Raw genomic sequence first — 13,726 nt, 5'->3', positions numbered from 1 at the left:
TGTTAAATTAGTTGGCAAAATTTGACTGTATGGACTAAATTGTTTTTTTGGCATATCTCAGGGACCTTTGAGCTCATTTTGATAACACATAAAGCTAATTGTAAATCAGGTAAACCACAAAGACTAATTTTACATTTTTTTCCCTAGTTCTTATATCACTCAGTGATTAATTAGTCAACTTGGCTCTCAATTTGCCCCAAATTAATGGTATTTTACTTCTCCAATTGATATTAATTCTTTAGTTATCTCCTAATAGCTCTATTACTCCTCTGCATAATCATGTCCACGAATCAATTAAAAAACAAGAAAAAAAAAAAAAAACTTTCTTTCCCCGATTCTTTTACATTTATCACTCCTCTACATAATCCTGTTAACATGGTTTGCAAAAATGTTTTTTATTTGGTGTATCACATTGATATGTGCTTTTACCGAGGAATTATGCTTGGGTGTTTTCCTAATATGGAGTTAAAAATGATTAGATTATCGACAAGTGTGAATGAACAAGGGTGCGACCTATTAGCCCTAAAATACGGGTCAAACAAGAATACCCTTTCCCCTTTTTTTTTTTTTTTCTTTTTTTTTTTTTCTGCCACGGTGATTAATTAAGAACTGACTTAATAGGTCTATTTCCTTGCATCTTAAGCAAGTTTATTATTATTTTAAAGAAGATCCTTCCAAAGATACCCTTTTTAGGTTTCCCTCCTTTTCTCACCTACCAAGATTGTAAAACTCACGAGACACAACCGGCCTTCTTAAGCTCAATTTATTAAATTGTATCAAATTAAGCTATTCTTCTTCTCTTATGAATTCGATACGAACACAATATAAGATTAAAGGGTTAAAGTTTAATATAATAGGGTTTATGTCAAAATGGGTCGATTTAGTTAGACACGACTAATAAACATGTTAAGATGAAATATGTTGTATTCGTGTCAACCCAATATGACGCGTTTATTAAAAAAAAGTATGTAAATCATATCATGTTAGGGTTGAAAAATTTGACACGATTGATTAAATTGGCCGTATAGTCATATATTTATAACACAATCTGACACAATCTCCACCCAAGATAGTTTGGCAAGAGATAGAGAGAGAGAGAGAGAGAGAGAGTTATGAGAGTTATTATTCGAAAGGCAGGCTAGTTAATGTGACTCTTTTCTATTATTTGTTATCGAGATATAATATGGCATTAATATAAAATATCTTTAATTTGTCTCCAAATGGCCAATGCATTTGTTAAAATATCTGACTTTTTTCAGTTTGACCAGTATTATTATTTTACAAAATTCCAGCTAGCGTCAGTGGCCATGTTGGATCTATACAACTTTGGAGGTGTTCGAAAAAAATTCCAAAGAGTCTTCTTCCTTTAATTTCATTTGCGATTTATGACTCTTTCCTGCAATTTAGGGTCGACAAAGAGTTGTTTGGGAAACTATTCTTATCTTTCTTAAACTAATTAACACCCAATGTGCAACATTCTTCGAAATTTTTAAAAGTAGTAATTGACCTTTCAAGGTACCTATATCTTTCGCTTAACTCATTTCGTTAAAATTTTCTATTTAATTCGATACAATATAACTGAAAATTACAATAATATTTCTACATAAGATAATTTTTTTTTTTTATCTTATGTAGAAATAAGGAAAACCAGTTGCAGCTAGCACATTGCAATCATCCATCTTAATCAACCATTTAGGTCAGATGCTTGCTTTCAAAAGTCAAATTCCCCAAGGATTCACACCTAGGCATGCTGTTGACACTTGACAAAGCTCTCTCTCTCTCTCTCTCTCAATAGCAAATGCAATCTCAAAAAACCAAATGCTTGAACACTATCCAGGATATCACCACTAGATAACAAAAAATCAGAATCTCTCTTCAACTTTTTTGTCCTAATTAATTACTTTTTTTATTAGTTCTTATATATATATACACATTGACCTACTTCCCCCAATTACCTTGCCTTTTAAGCACTCCTTCCCTAGCTCTATACTTGTTTGCTTCCTTTGTTTTTGTATCCTTATATTCTTTCTTTAAACAAACTCCCTCCTCTCTGAATCCGCCTCTTTGATATCCATACACAACAAATTCTGGGATGCTTGAATGTCCAGAGAAAGGTAAATATGTACTATATATATATATATACTATACCCCTCTTGGAAAGCAAAATACACTACATTATTTTTCTTCTTCTAATTCTTCATCTTCTTAACTTGATCATCTTGTTGTGTATTAATTAGGGAGAGATTGGATGAGATAGGAAAAAAGATCAAAAGAGAGACAGATGCATCTTCTCAAATGGGAAGGAGACACTTAATTGGTCCTTCTGGGAACTTGAACACTCTTACACCCTGTGCTGCATGTAAGCTCTTGAGAAGAAGGTGTGCTGAAGAATGCCCTTTCTCCCCATATTTCTCTCCTCATGAACCCCAAAAATTTGCTGCTGTTCATAAAGTTTTTGGTGCAAGCAACGTCTCCAAGCTGCTAATGGTATGTATATATATATATATATATGCACTAAACCACCTCTAATCAATGTTTATTTATTGTTTTTTTCTGAATATTTTTCCATTTATGGTCTATCTAGGAGGTGCCAGAGAGCCAAAGAGCTGATGCAGCAAATAGTCTGGTTTATGAAGCAAATTTAAGGCTGAGAGACCCAGTATATGGGTGCATGGGTGCAATTTCAGCTTTGCAGCAACAGATTCAATCTTTGCAGGCAGAACTTAATGCAGTGAGGACTGAGATATTGAAACAAAAATACAGAGAAGCTACTAATAACATCATTTCTTCTACTCCTGCTGATTTAGTTTCTTCTGGGGTTGTCTCGATTGTGGCACCGCCACAAACTGTTCCTCCTCCTCCTCCTCTACCATCGCCACAGCCAGTATTGCGGCCGCCTCCACCTTCTATTGTCACTTCTTTGTCTTCTTCGCTATATACACCACCACCTACAAGCACAGTGGGTTACAGCTCCATTATTTTGAGGGGTAATGTCCCATATTTTGACTGAATTCATATAACTCTATTATTTAGTCCTTTTTCTTGCTTCTTTTTTTAGAAGAATAGTTTAAAAAAAAAAAAAAAACAGTAGAATGACCAATTGATATATTAGGATTGATAAATTTGTTTCTCGCTTATAATTCCTTATGGTTGACAAGTTATGGAGATTCCTCTTAATTTTTTTTTTTTTTTTTTTCCCCTTTTTCTCTATGGATTAATTTCCATTAATTTAATGCTTGAACCCTTTTTGTTTCTTCATCTAAGACATGCATGATGCACCACAAATGCAGTACTGTACCATTACATTAGGGTTTACCTGCAGCCATGGCTAGCAGTTGCCACTGCATTACCTATGCGCTCTATTTTTCGTTCATCTACACCATTACAAACCTGTGAACTGTGAAATTCAAGGTTGATGATTGATATGGTCAAAAGGTGTCACATAAAAGTGTAATAATTTTAGGTAGGCCAGGTTCACAGGCACAAATACACAATCATGCACAATATTTAGTCATTGCAGTACTGCATGTGGTGAAAAAAAATATCTAAATTTGACCAGACTCTTAGTCAAAATACATCTTTGTCTGTGCCATTGAAGATTTGAAGGACCTCAAAGCTTATTAAAGAACTTTATGAGAGAGAGAGAGGAAGGGCATGGTGATGATTATGACTACCCCATGTGAAGGTTGGAACTTTTTGAAGTACTGAAATTTACGGTCATTACTATCTAGCCCCACCTTTCCCCTCACAAGTCACAAATTAACCTGTACTTTTTACCTAGCTATTGGGTGTGCGGGGAACATTTTATTTAGTTTTTATTTTATGATTGATATTTTTAATTGTATATATTATTTAAATAATGTGAAATCAGTACACCGTAAAATGCACTAACTTTAAATCATGAGTCTTCTTTTATAGTTTGATACTTAAAATATCATATTTCCATTTACTTTCCGTGATTAATCTAATTATGTTTTCTCATTTATTTTCCTACCCATGTTAGGTTTTGTTTGGGGCTTTGCATTTTGCACTTCTGCATATATATTAACCCAAGCAATAAGCTATCAGAACTTGTATCTACAAATCCATGCAAGTAATAAGCTATCAGAACCTTGTGCCTAATGGTTAAATTGTTAATTGGAAAATGTAAACTCTCCTAATGGAGGACCAGCTAGCAATATATTAAGCTTGAAATTAATATATATCAAATTAAATAATGACATGCTCTTAAGTTTTACTTTTCTGAGGTGTCCCGCATGTATATATAATTATCATCCAGCAAGGAAATTAAAGAAAAAAAGCAATTTTCTTATTGGGTATGTAAGAAAAGGAGTGATCATATAAAAATGTTTAAAGCCGCTTTCATACTTGAAAAGGTTTGGGTGCTTATTAGTTGTCAATGATAATGGCAACACGTTTTATATAATAATTATAAGATGTATTAAGTTTTCTTGGCGTGTGGAGCATAACCTAAGTGACAGAGGAAACTGATTCTTATATATATATATATACATATATGCACTGTAAATTCATATAATAATATTCCACAAAATAATATAGAACAATTGCGTGCACACAATAATTAAGCAATTTAAATGCCAGGGAGCCTATAGAGTTTTGCCCGAATTTGGTTTCACGTCACAATTGCTTCAAACATCCGCATCTTCCCTTGTCCATATTCAATTCATCTTCGAAAATATATATATATATATATATATATATATAACTCTGGACTTATTACTTTCTTTCAACCTGATCTTCCAACAGAAGAGATTATTGTCGGCAACAGTTTTGAAAGAAATATATATATAACTCTGGACTTATTACTTTCTTTCAACCTGATCTTCCAACAGGAGAGATTATTGTCGGCAACAGTTTTGAAAGAAGCCAATTTTTTGCTAGCTTGTTGACAAATTCAGAATACCAATTCACTCTAGATGATTAAATATACAATTAATAATTATTTTACACTCATAAAAAGCTTTATAGTAAAAACTTGACTTGTACCCAACAAGCGTCAAACCATTTGTTTTTTACCATAGTAACTTTAAAACGGACCAATAATCTTCCATTTAGAAGACTCCAGTGGTTGAAGGTGTAAGAAGCAAACTTTAAGAAAAATTGATATATATATACTAGTGATGTGGTTTTTAAAATTATCGTTGAATTTGATATTATTATTATTGACTTTTAATCTATTGGTGATTTTAAAAGACACATCACAGTTGGGAAGACACCAAGAAAAATACTAGAAGAACACTTAAAATTTTTCATATATATATATGTGTGTGTGTATATGTGTGCGGTGAGAGAGAAAAGTCTCTTAGCCGAGTAGAGCAATTTGTTCTATCTCTTTGATTATTGGAATATATAAGACGTTATATATATATATATATATATATATATATATATGATTAGCGTATTTATTTTAATACTACTCAAATCAATAAGTATATGTGTCTAAGCTTAATATATAGCAGCCTAACTACAAAGAAAGAGTTATTTGAAATATAAAAATAATAATAATAATAATAAATTTATACCTCAAGTTTACTAGCTATTGGAAAAGAAGAGTCATCCGAAGTTAGTGGAAGCTCTCCCACTCGCTCTCACAGATGCACTGGGGCTTCTAAGTTCTATCTCAGCGTTCGAAACGTTTTTTTTTTTTTTCTTTTTTCTTTTTTCTTTTTTCTTTTTTCAGGAAGATGCATGGGGGCCCAGAATTAAAGCTTTGGACTTGGCCCAGAAATAAAGAAATATGGGCCTGCTGAGATAAGAATTGGGCGTCTATGCTGTGACTGTGAGACCTAAAAATCACGAATGATTAGTACAAGTATAAAAGCGTAATCATATTTAATAGAATTTATAATTATTATATAATTGGGATGACGTAATAGTAAAAATTAGATTTTTATTTTATTTTTTTAAAGTGTTAATCCAAATACTTGTTTTTATGGCTATTTTATCAAGTTGTATCACATCATTCACTTTTTATATCACATCATTTATTTTTTTACTACTATTTAAATAAAAAAAATCACTACAAGACAAATTTTTCACTTTTCAATACAACTATTTTACTTTTCTATACTAATTGTTACACGCATTTTTTTTCATCACCAATCATGAACAGTGCATTGTAAAGGGCTTGTTGTTTACCAAACAAGGCCTAATTAAATAAATTTACTTTTAGTGAAATAGCTCAATTACCTTGGAACAACAATGGGTTGTTTGATATTGCTCTATGGGTGGTGTTTTTTGCTTTTTAGTTGAAAAAGTGCTCTAATGTAACATAATTTTCTTAGATTTGTGGGAGAATTGCAAGTTATTGCATGTGATTGTAGATTCATGTTTTCATTTCATCGTGCTGTATTGATCACACCCTTGATTAACATTTAACATTTAAAATGTCCCACATGATCCACAAGTGAAATTTTTTTTAATTTAAATACACACATATATCATATATGTAAAGAAGAGGGAGAGATATGGGGACAGCCCCAAATATGGGAATTAAACCAAAACCTATAACTTAAATAAAATAGTAAAGATACTTTTTATACTCATTTCACATTGTGAATATTATGTATTTTAAGTGATTACTTTTCAAGTCGATCACTAAAAAAAAAGAGTCATATTACATCAATCAATATAAAATATAAAATATAAAATAAATAAATAAAAAGAAAAAAAATGTAAAATTAGTCCTTATGGTTCACCTGATTTACAATTAACTCCCTGTAGTATCAAAATGAACTCAAAAGTCTTTGAGGTATGCCAAAAAAATAATTTAGTCCATACAGCCAAATTTCGTCCACTAATTTAACAGATTCTATTAGTATGATACTAACTTAAATAGGGCAAGTATCACAATTTTATTGGTTCTAACATTTTACGCTATCATAATCTGTTAAGTCAATGAACGAAATTTGGTTGTAGAGAGTAAATTATTTTTTTGGCATACTTTAAGGATCTTTGAGTTCATTTTGATACCGTATAAACTTAATTGCAAATCAGGTAAATCACATGGATTGATTTTGTATTTTTTCTAAAAAAAGAAAAAGAAAAATAATAATAAATGAATAAGAAGAGTAGGATTCCTATAAACAAAGTAAGAGATGTGCTAATTTATTATAGAAATCCGTAGAAACACTTCAAAAGAGACTCTTTATTGCAATAACCCAAAAACAGATTTTTACAAATAACTCGGACCAACATATACTTCCAAACAAACAGGGAGCTTTTTGCTCTTTATCAAATAAACTAAATTAAAAACATAAAACATTTACGAAACACTTTAAACATCAAATCACTTTTTAATAAAAAGTAAAAAATATTCTCTAAAATATTTTTATCAAACGAACACAATTAATGCAATATTTTCTTTTCTCTCCAATATTGGGAAAAAGAAATAATCTTCACCATTGTCATTTATTTTTATAATTTATTTTCACTGGGATTAATTTCCATCACCCAGAATTAATCAGTTGGGCCTCCGACAGTTCTTCCTAATCTCACCACTCGATCCAGTGAGGGGCTCAATGTCTCCCATCTTGATCATTGCCGCGACAAAGTCGTCATAGAAGGTCTTAGCATCGTTGCTGTAGGTTCTAACCAGTGAATCGGTGGATCCACCGTTGTACAATTCTTGGTCGGAGTGGAGAAGACCCTTTTTGTTGATGAGGTTTTGGAAGTATTTGTTGTCAAAAGCAGTCGGCGTCTGGAGGTCTAGCGGCGCAAGATTCTTCCGGCCGCCGGTATTCCTTGGGCATTTACTCTGCCTCAGCTTCGCAAATGATCTATCAATATTGGTATCATTATATATGCGGCTTCTGATTGTTCGACACTGTGCTAGCCCAATTGTGTGGGCTCCTGTGGTCACGTGTACAATAATATGATGAGAAAGCAATTTTCGGTGTTAAATCATCACTTATTAATTTAATTAAAGATAATTTTACTTTAAACCCATAAATTATTATGCAATTTGATAAGTCATTTCAAACTTTAAAACCTCTCAATTTGAACTCTTGAACTTTCAATCGCAGTCAATTTGAACCCCTTTGTCAGATTTAGCCCTTAACTTCTAACGACAATACCTAAAAAGACCAAAATATCCTTGCTCTTCGTTTTTTTTTACTTTATTTTTTTTTAATTTTTAAATTTGAAATTAAGGGTAAATTTAGAATTTTATAAAAATGTCAGGGGTATAAATATCATTGTTTCACTTTTAACGTTTAAAATCTGACAGAGGGGTTCAAATTGATTGCAATTGAAAGTTCATGAGTTTAAATTGAGAGATTTTAAATTTTGGGGGGCTTGTCAAATTGCGTGGTAATTTAGGGATTTAAAATGAAGTTACCACTTAATTTAAGTAAGGGAAACTTCACTTTGATCCCCTGAATTTTCACTCGATTTTACAAATTCCTCTGAACTTTTAAATCTCTCATTTTGACATCTAAACTTTTAATTACTCTCAATATGGACCCTTCCGTTAGATTTTAAACATTATATGACGTACGTTTATACCTCTGACTTTTGTATAAAATTCCAAGTTCCAAAACGTTTTTTTTTTTAAATAAAAAAATAAAAAATGAAAATCAAGGACATTTTGCTCTTCTTTCTTTTTTTTTTTTTTTTTTTTTTTTTTTTAATTTTTAACCGTTAAAATTAACGGAAATGTTCTAATTGAGAGTAATTAAAAGTTCAGAGATTCAAAATGAGAAATTTGAAAGTTCAGGGGGTTTGTAAAATCGGGTGAAAGTTCAGGGGATCAAAGTGAAATTTCTCCATTTAATTATCTAATTAATATCTTAATACTATCATTTTGTTTCAAAATAACTTTAATAAATCAGACCTATATAGAGACAAAATTCGAATTTAAGACCAATTAATAGAGAGGCGTACCAGATAATGCAACCATGTCGGTGGTAGAGAGACCTTTAACTTGGAATCCAGAGATGAGGGTGCTAAGGCTAGAAAAGGGAGAAGGCAAGAAGCCGGTATTATTGGCAGCGGAAAAGCTGGCTGTCTTGGCGTCTCTTCTTCCAAGTTTAACGTCCCAGCTAGGCCCTCCAAGCTACAACATGCATGGTTCGAATAACAATTCTAGTTTTTAGAATATTAATTAAATAATTAAATTAATTATTTTATTTAAGATTAAGCTTTTGAAATGAGTTTAAACAATTGTCTTTGTCATTCACCTCTCAGTTTAATTAAACTGTTATAATATTCTCAGTATTACGATTGGTTTAGTTTTCTTGTTAGGTTTATTCTCAACCTTACTTAGTCTAGGGTTTACTTAATTACTCATTACTCATAACATTTCAATAAATAAAAACCTATGTAATATTATTTAATATACTTTAATACAATCAAGATGTAGCATATCACGGGCTCTCTCCTCTCTCTTTCTCTGATCATATATTTCTGTGTAACATTTTTATGTGTTGAGTTTTTACTTATTAAGAGGTCATTTAACACTAATTAAAAAGATCCAGCCGGTATAATTAGTAGAGATTTGTGTAAATTAAACTCACAATTACAACAGAGTCACAAGAAGCAATGGCTAAGATATCAGCACACGACACAACTCCTGGGCAAACTTTCTCCACCTTCGACTTGATGTCATCAACAACCTTGAAACCCCTTATCGATCTGTTGTTGGGACCTGCTGTCTTCTCCCCTGTGAAAGAGGACGTGTCATCGAGGAGTACCGACCCGTCACAGCCCTGTCAACAAGTATGACGGACAGCCATAAAAACAAGTGAAACTTTGTAGAGTTTTGACTATTAATTGCATGCCGCGTGTGTGCTCAAGCTCTAAAGTTATATTAATAAATAAAAAATAAAATTAATATCCATTTAGTGTTAATTTTCAACTCAATCACCTATCAAAATATACCATTTGATCCATAAGATTAAAAAAGTTACATATTATTTTATCTATAAGATCGATTTTATTGGTTTATGAATTTCTTTGAGATACAAAATTTATAAATAGGAATTTTAATAATTTGGGACTGAAAAAAAAAAAATAAAGAATGTAATATAGAACAAGCTTTTTATAAATTATAAGTAGATAAAGAGAAAACTTGCTGCTCTTTTTTTTTTGAGCTAGCTCTATAGATAGAGACAAAAAGGAATTTACATTGACAAAACAGTCGTGGAAGTGTAGGCGAAGAAGAGAAGCACCCAATCGGCTTTCTTGTGAAATCGCAGATCGAACAGCCGATTTCACGGTGGTAAAAACCATCGGACATGTTTTAGAGTAAAAACTTGTTGAGAGGTTAGCAGAGGAGCCCCCCGTGAAAACCCCCAGAACAACAGCGAATGCGAGTATGGCAGCTGCAGAGAAGGAGGAAGAAGAAGAAGAAGCCATTTCCTTTGTTAAAATGGAAGAAGGTGGCGGGTGGTGGTGGAGGTGCAGAGAAATGGTGGTGGATATATGCCGTTATATAGCCGAATAATGGTGGATATTTGCATGGACCAAAAATCAGTGGGGTATTGATTGATTAATATCTGATAATGACTTACAATTTATTTATTTATTTTAATTTTTTAAAATTAAAAATTATAATAAAAATAAATAGCAGAAATTAATTATAAGCTAATAATCTATTTGTCTAACAACACAAGCACGTTGTTAATTAGACAAACAAAATTCAAAGAAATAGGTTGACATTTCAAAGTACGTACGTAGAAGACAGTGTCGTGGACAGAAATAAAGGATGGAACCCACGGCTAATTGCAAGAGTCCTTCCCACAGCATGCACATGGCACATACTATATTAATTATGCGTCAAACAAAACACAAAGGACGCAAATTGGAAAGCAAAAGAAAGAAAGGAAAAGATCGACTTCGAGTCCAATTTGTTTTCTCTCTGCACGTACAAAGGGATCGAGCATTCAGTGATTTTTTTGCTGTTGTTATTGTAGTTGTTGTTATTTTCTTTTACCTTTTAGTTACTATTTTAATGCATATTTTGATTATAGAATTTATTTTTATGAACATGATCGAGTGGCTAATCGATCTTCTAGATAAAGTAAGTTAGGAGTGAAGCCTAATATTTTTTGCTAGGTATTCGATCTTGAGACTATTTTTATTAGCATTGGAGCGTCGTATCAATTTTAATCCAAACAATTTAATTAAACTCGTCAACCTTATTCACTAATTTTATATCTAAATTAATTGTCAGCGTATTTGAGCAAAGCTACAAGATACTTAAAAGATACTATACGTGGGCGTGTGCAGGTAGTGGCTAAGAAGGTGCTCTCTAGTCATCGTCAGACAGTTGAAGCTATTTATAATTGTGAGGATTTTAGAACCCAATTTTAAATTAGTCATCGTCAATCATTTTAGAATGAATGAATGATTCAAATCCAGTCGACACATGTATAGAAAAGAGATAAAAGTAATGCACAAGGGTGGCCACAAACCACTCGTCATTTTCAATTTAACCTAATTTTGGGCCATTTATTTAAAATAAGCTGCCTAAATAAATAAAAAGTATTGCACCAAATTTCAATCTGCTTGGCCCCAAGTCCACGCCACCCATGTGATTTGCTTTTACTTTTTCTTATTTGTTGCCTTAATTTAAACGCCACCCATACGAGAATTAAGTTGATGTGTTTTAAATGACTTTTCATGTAGAATATGTTAAAAGAGAAGGAAACTTGAAGTTTTCAGTTAAATAGGCTTGCTATAGTAATCTTATCAACCTTAATTAGCATCTTAATTAGGAGGTACACGTAGTATAGGGAGGTAGATAAGTCCTTTATGAGCTACTCGGCCATGTGATGTGGGGGTCACGGGACATACTAAATTATCATGTATTAATTGTCAATCGTTACATTTCTATATCAAAGCAGACTTTAAGATGTAATGGTTATCTCTTATCTCTTGAGGCTACCGAGTCACGCTATGATGTTTGATGGTTTTTTCCACGAAATATTGATTCTGATAATTAATGATGTGAATTTGGGGTGAATTCTCTCCCAATGAAGAAAATGATGCGGACTGAATAGCCAATAACTTCATGAAGAAATTTGAGGGAATGAGTTTTGTTTGACCGGCATGCAAAGTTCGCTTGACCGAATCCACAAGGTGTTCCTCGGTACAAATTTTTGAGAGCGTCGACGGTTGATAACTTGGTCAAAATTCCTTTGTCCAAGGAGATGAGGTCCGCTAGCTAGCTACTACTGATTCCCGATATTTTAGTTAAATTTCATTTAATTGAGAATGCAAGGTTTTGTCTCGTTCAGCCAAACTTAATGTTTGTTCGATTGGGATAATGATAAAGTAATTTTGTAATTTAATTTTTAAGGCTGCGACTCTACTTCTATTTAAGCCTTTATAAAGACAGCTAATTGGCTGCAAGACTTTGGTAATTTTTTTTGAAAGAATATTATAAATATTCATTATTTTAAAAGATCCGTCAAAAGATCACACAAGAATGGTGGTAGATTGTTCCCTTCGTACAATATCACCTACACTTGGTAAACCTTATCCTCTGAATATGTAGCAAGTGAAGAAGTCTTCATGTCTACCGACAATCTGCCTTCAATAGCCCCTATGCAGTTATCAATATCACGCGACTCCATCGATGTAAATAAGTCTTGATAAAAGTTAATGAATGCCTTCTCCACCTCTTGTTGGGATCTACAAGTACGACCCATGCGGTCAACAATTTGCTCAATCCAGTTTCGAAGTTGTCTCTGATTTGCACAGGTGTGAAAAAATTTGGTATTGTGGTCACCATCTCTCAACCAATTCTCCTTTGCCCGTTGTCACCATTTGACCTCTTCTTGTTCTAGCATGACATTTATTTCTTTTGAGCACCTTTTCAACTTGCATGTTGAGTGGATTTGCCACTTCTTGAATTTTCTTTAATTCTATTGCCTTCTCAAGAATAATTCTTTCTGACAGTAGTTGTTGTTTTTTGACCCATTTCTTGATGATCTTCTGACATCCCTGTAACTTGCGTCTGAAGACTGTCCAGGGTTCCTTTGAAGGATATCGCACCACCCATGCCTCATGAACATTTTTTTGAAAATCCCCATTCTTGGACCATCCCGCTTCATAGCGAAAAGGCCTCCACTTTTTCCTTCTAGGTGTCTCCCTCTTGTTTATAGTAAGAAGAATCGGAAGATGATCTAAACTACAACAAGTCAACACATCCATTCCCACATCCCGCCATAGAGCACTCCATTCCATATTGGCCACTGCCCTATCCAATCTTTCCAAAGTGTACTCATTACCTGGACGCCCATTATTCCAAGTGTACTTCGGGCACTTGAAACCTAGATCATTAAGTTGACAATCCTCTAAAGCACGTTGAAATGCTGAATAATGAGTCCTTTTTTCTCGGCTAGATTCACTATTCCATTAAAATCCTCTACACAAACCCATGGAATGGTTGGAGGGAGTTGAGATGTCTAAGAAGAGCCCAAGATTATTTCCGTTTTGCAGTATTTGGGTGTCCATAGAACCCGGTGAATTTCCATTCGGGCCATGTACCACAACTACCAATCACCGCATTTATATGTCGGCAGCTATAATTTTGGATGTCAACATTTAAAGAATTTTTCCACATCAACAATAATTCACCACTACGACCCACACTATCAACTCTAAACAAATAATCAAAACTCAATTTTATTCGAATATAATTGCAATTTTTATTTTGTGTTTTGGTTTCCATAAGAAAAACCAAATCGGGGTCCTTTTC

General features: G+C 32.9%; 2 protein-coding genes across 2 annotated transcripts; one reads left to right on the top strand and one right to left on the bottom strand.

Annotated features, from left to right (window-relative positions):
• Positions 1-1,966: 1,966 nt before the first annotated feature.
• LOC132164165 (LOB domain-containing protein 15) lies at positions 1,967-3,120 on the top strand. Its single transcript, XM_059574602.1, has 3 exons — positions 1,967-2,114; positions 2,238-2,487; positions 2,585-3,120. Exons 1-3 carry the CDS (start codon positions 2,101-2,103, stop codon positions 3,008-3,010), a joined length of 690 nt encoding a protein of 229 aa, XP_059430585.1. The 5' UTR covers positions 1,967-2,100; the 3' UTR covers positions 3,011-3,120.
• Positions 3,121-7,146: 4,026 nt separating this feature from the next.
• On the bottom strand, positions 7,147-10,408 carry LOC132164323 (peroxidase 4-like). Its single transcript, XM_059574816.1, has 4 exons — positions 10,147-10,408; positions 9,537-9,728; positions 8,905-9,076; positions 7,147-7,872 (listed from the first exon to the last, which is right to left on the bottom strand). The coding sequence occupies exons 1-4, from the start codon at positions 10,375-10,377 to the stop codon at positions 7,484-7,486; spliced, it is 984 nt and encodes a 327-aa protein (XP_059430799.1). The 5' UTR covers positions 10,378-10,408; the 3' UTR covers positions 7,147-7,483.
• Positions 10,409-13,726: the final 3,318 nt, after the last annotated feature.

This window comes from Corylus avellana, chromosome ca10, assembly GCF_901000735.1.
Source record: "Corylus avellana chromosome ca10, CavTom2PMs-1.0".
In the NCBI taxonomy this organism is placed as follows: domain Eukaryota; kingdom Viridiplantae; phylum Streptophyta; class Magnoliopsida; order Fagales; family Betulaceae; genus Corylus; species Corylus avellana.
Note: the sequence above shows the minus strand (reverse complement) of the source record. Positions and strands in the feature narration are given on the sequence as shown.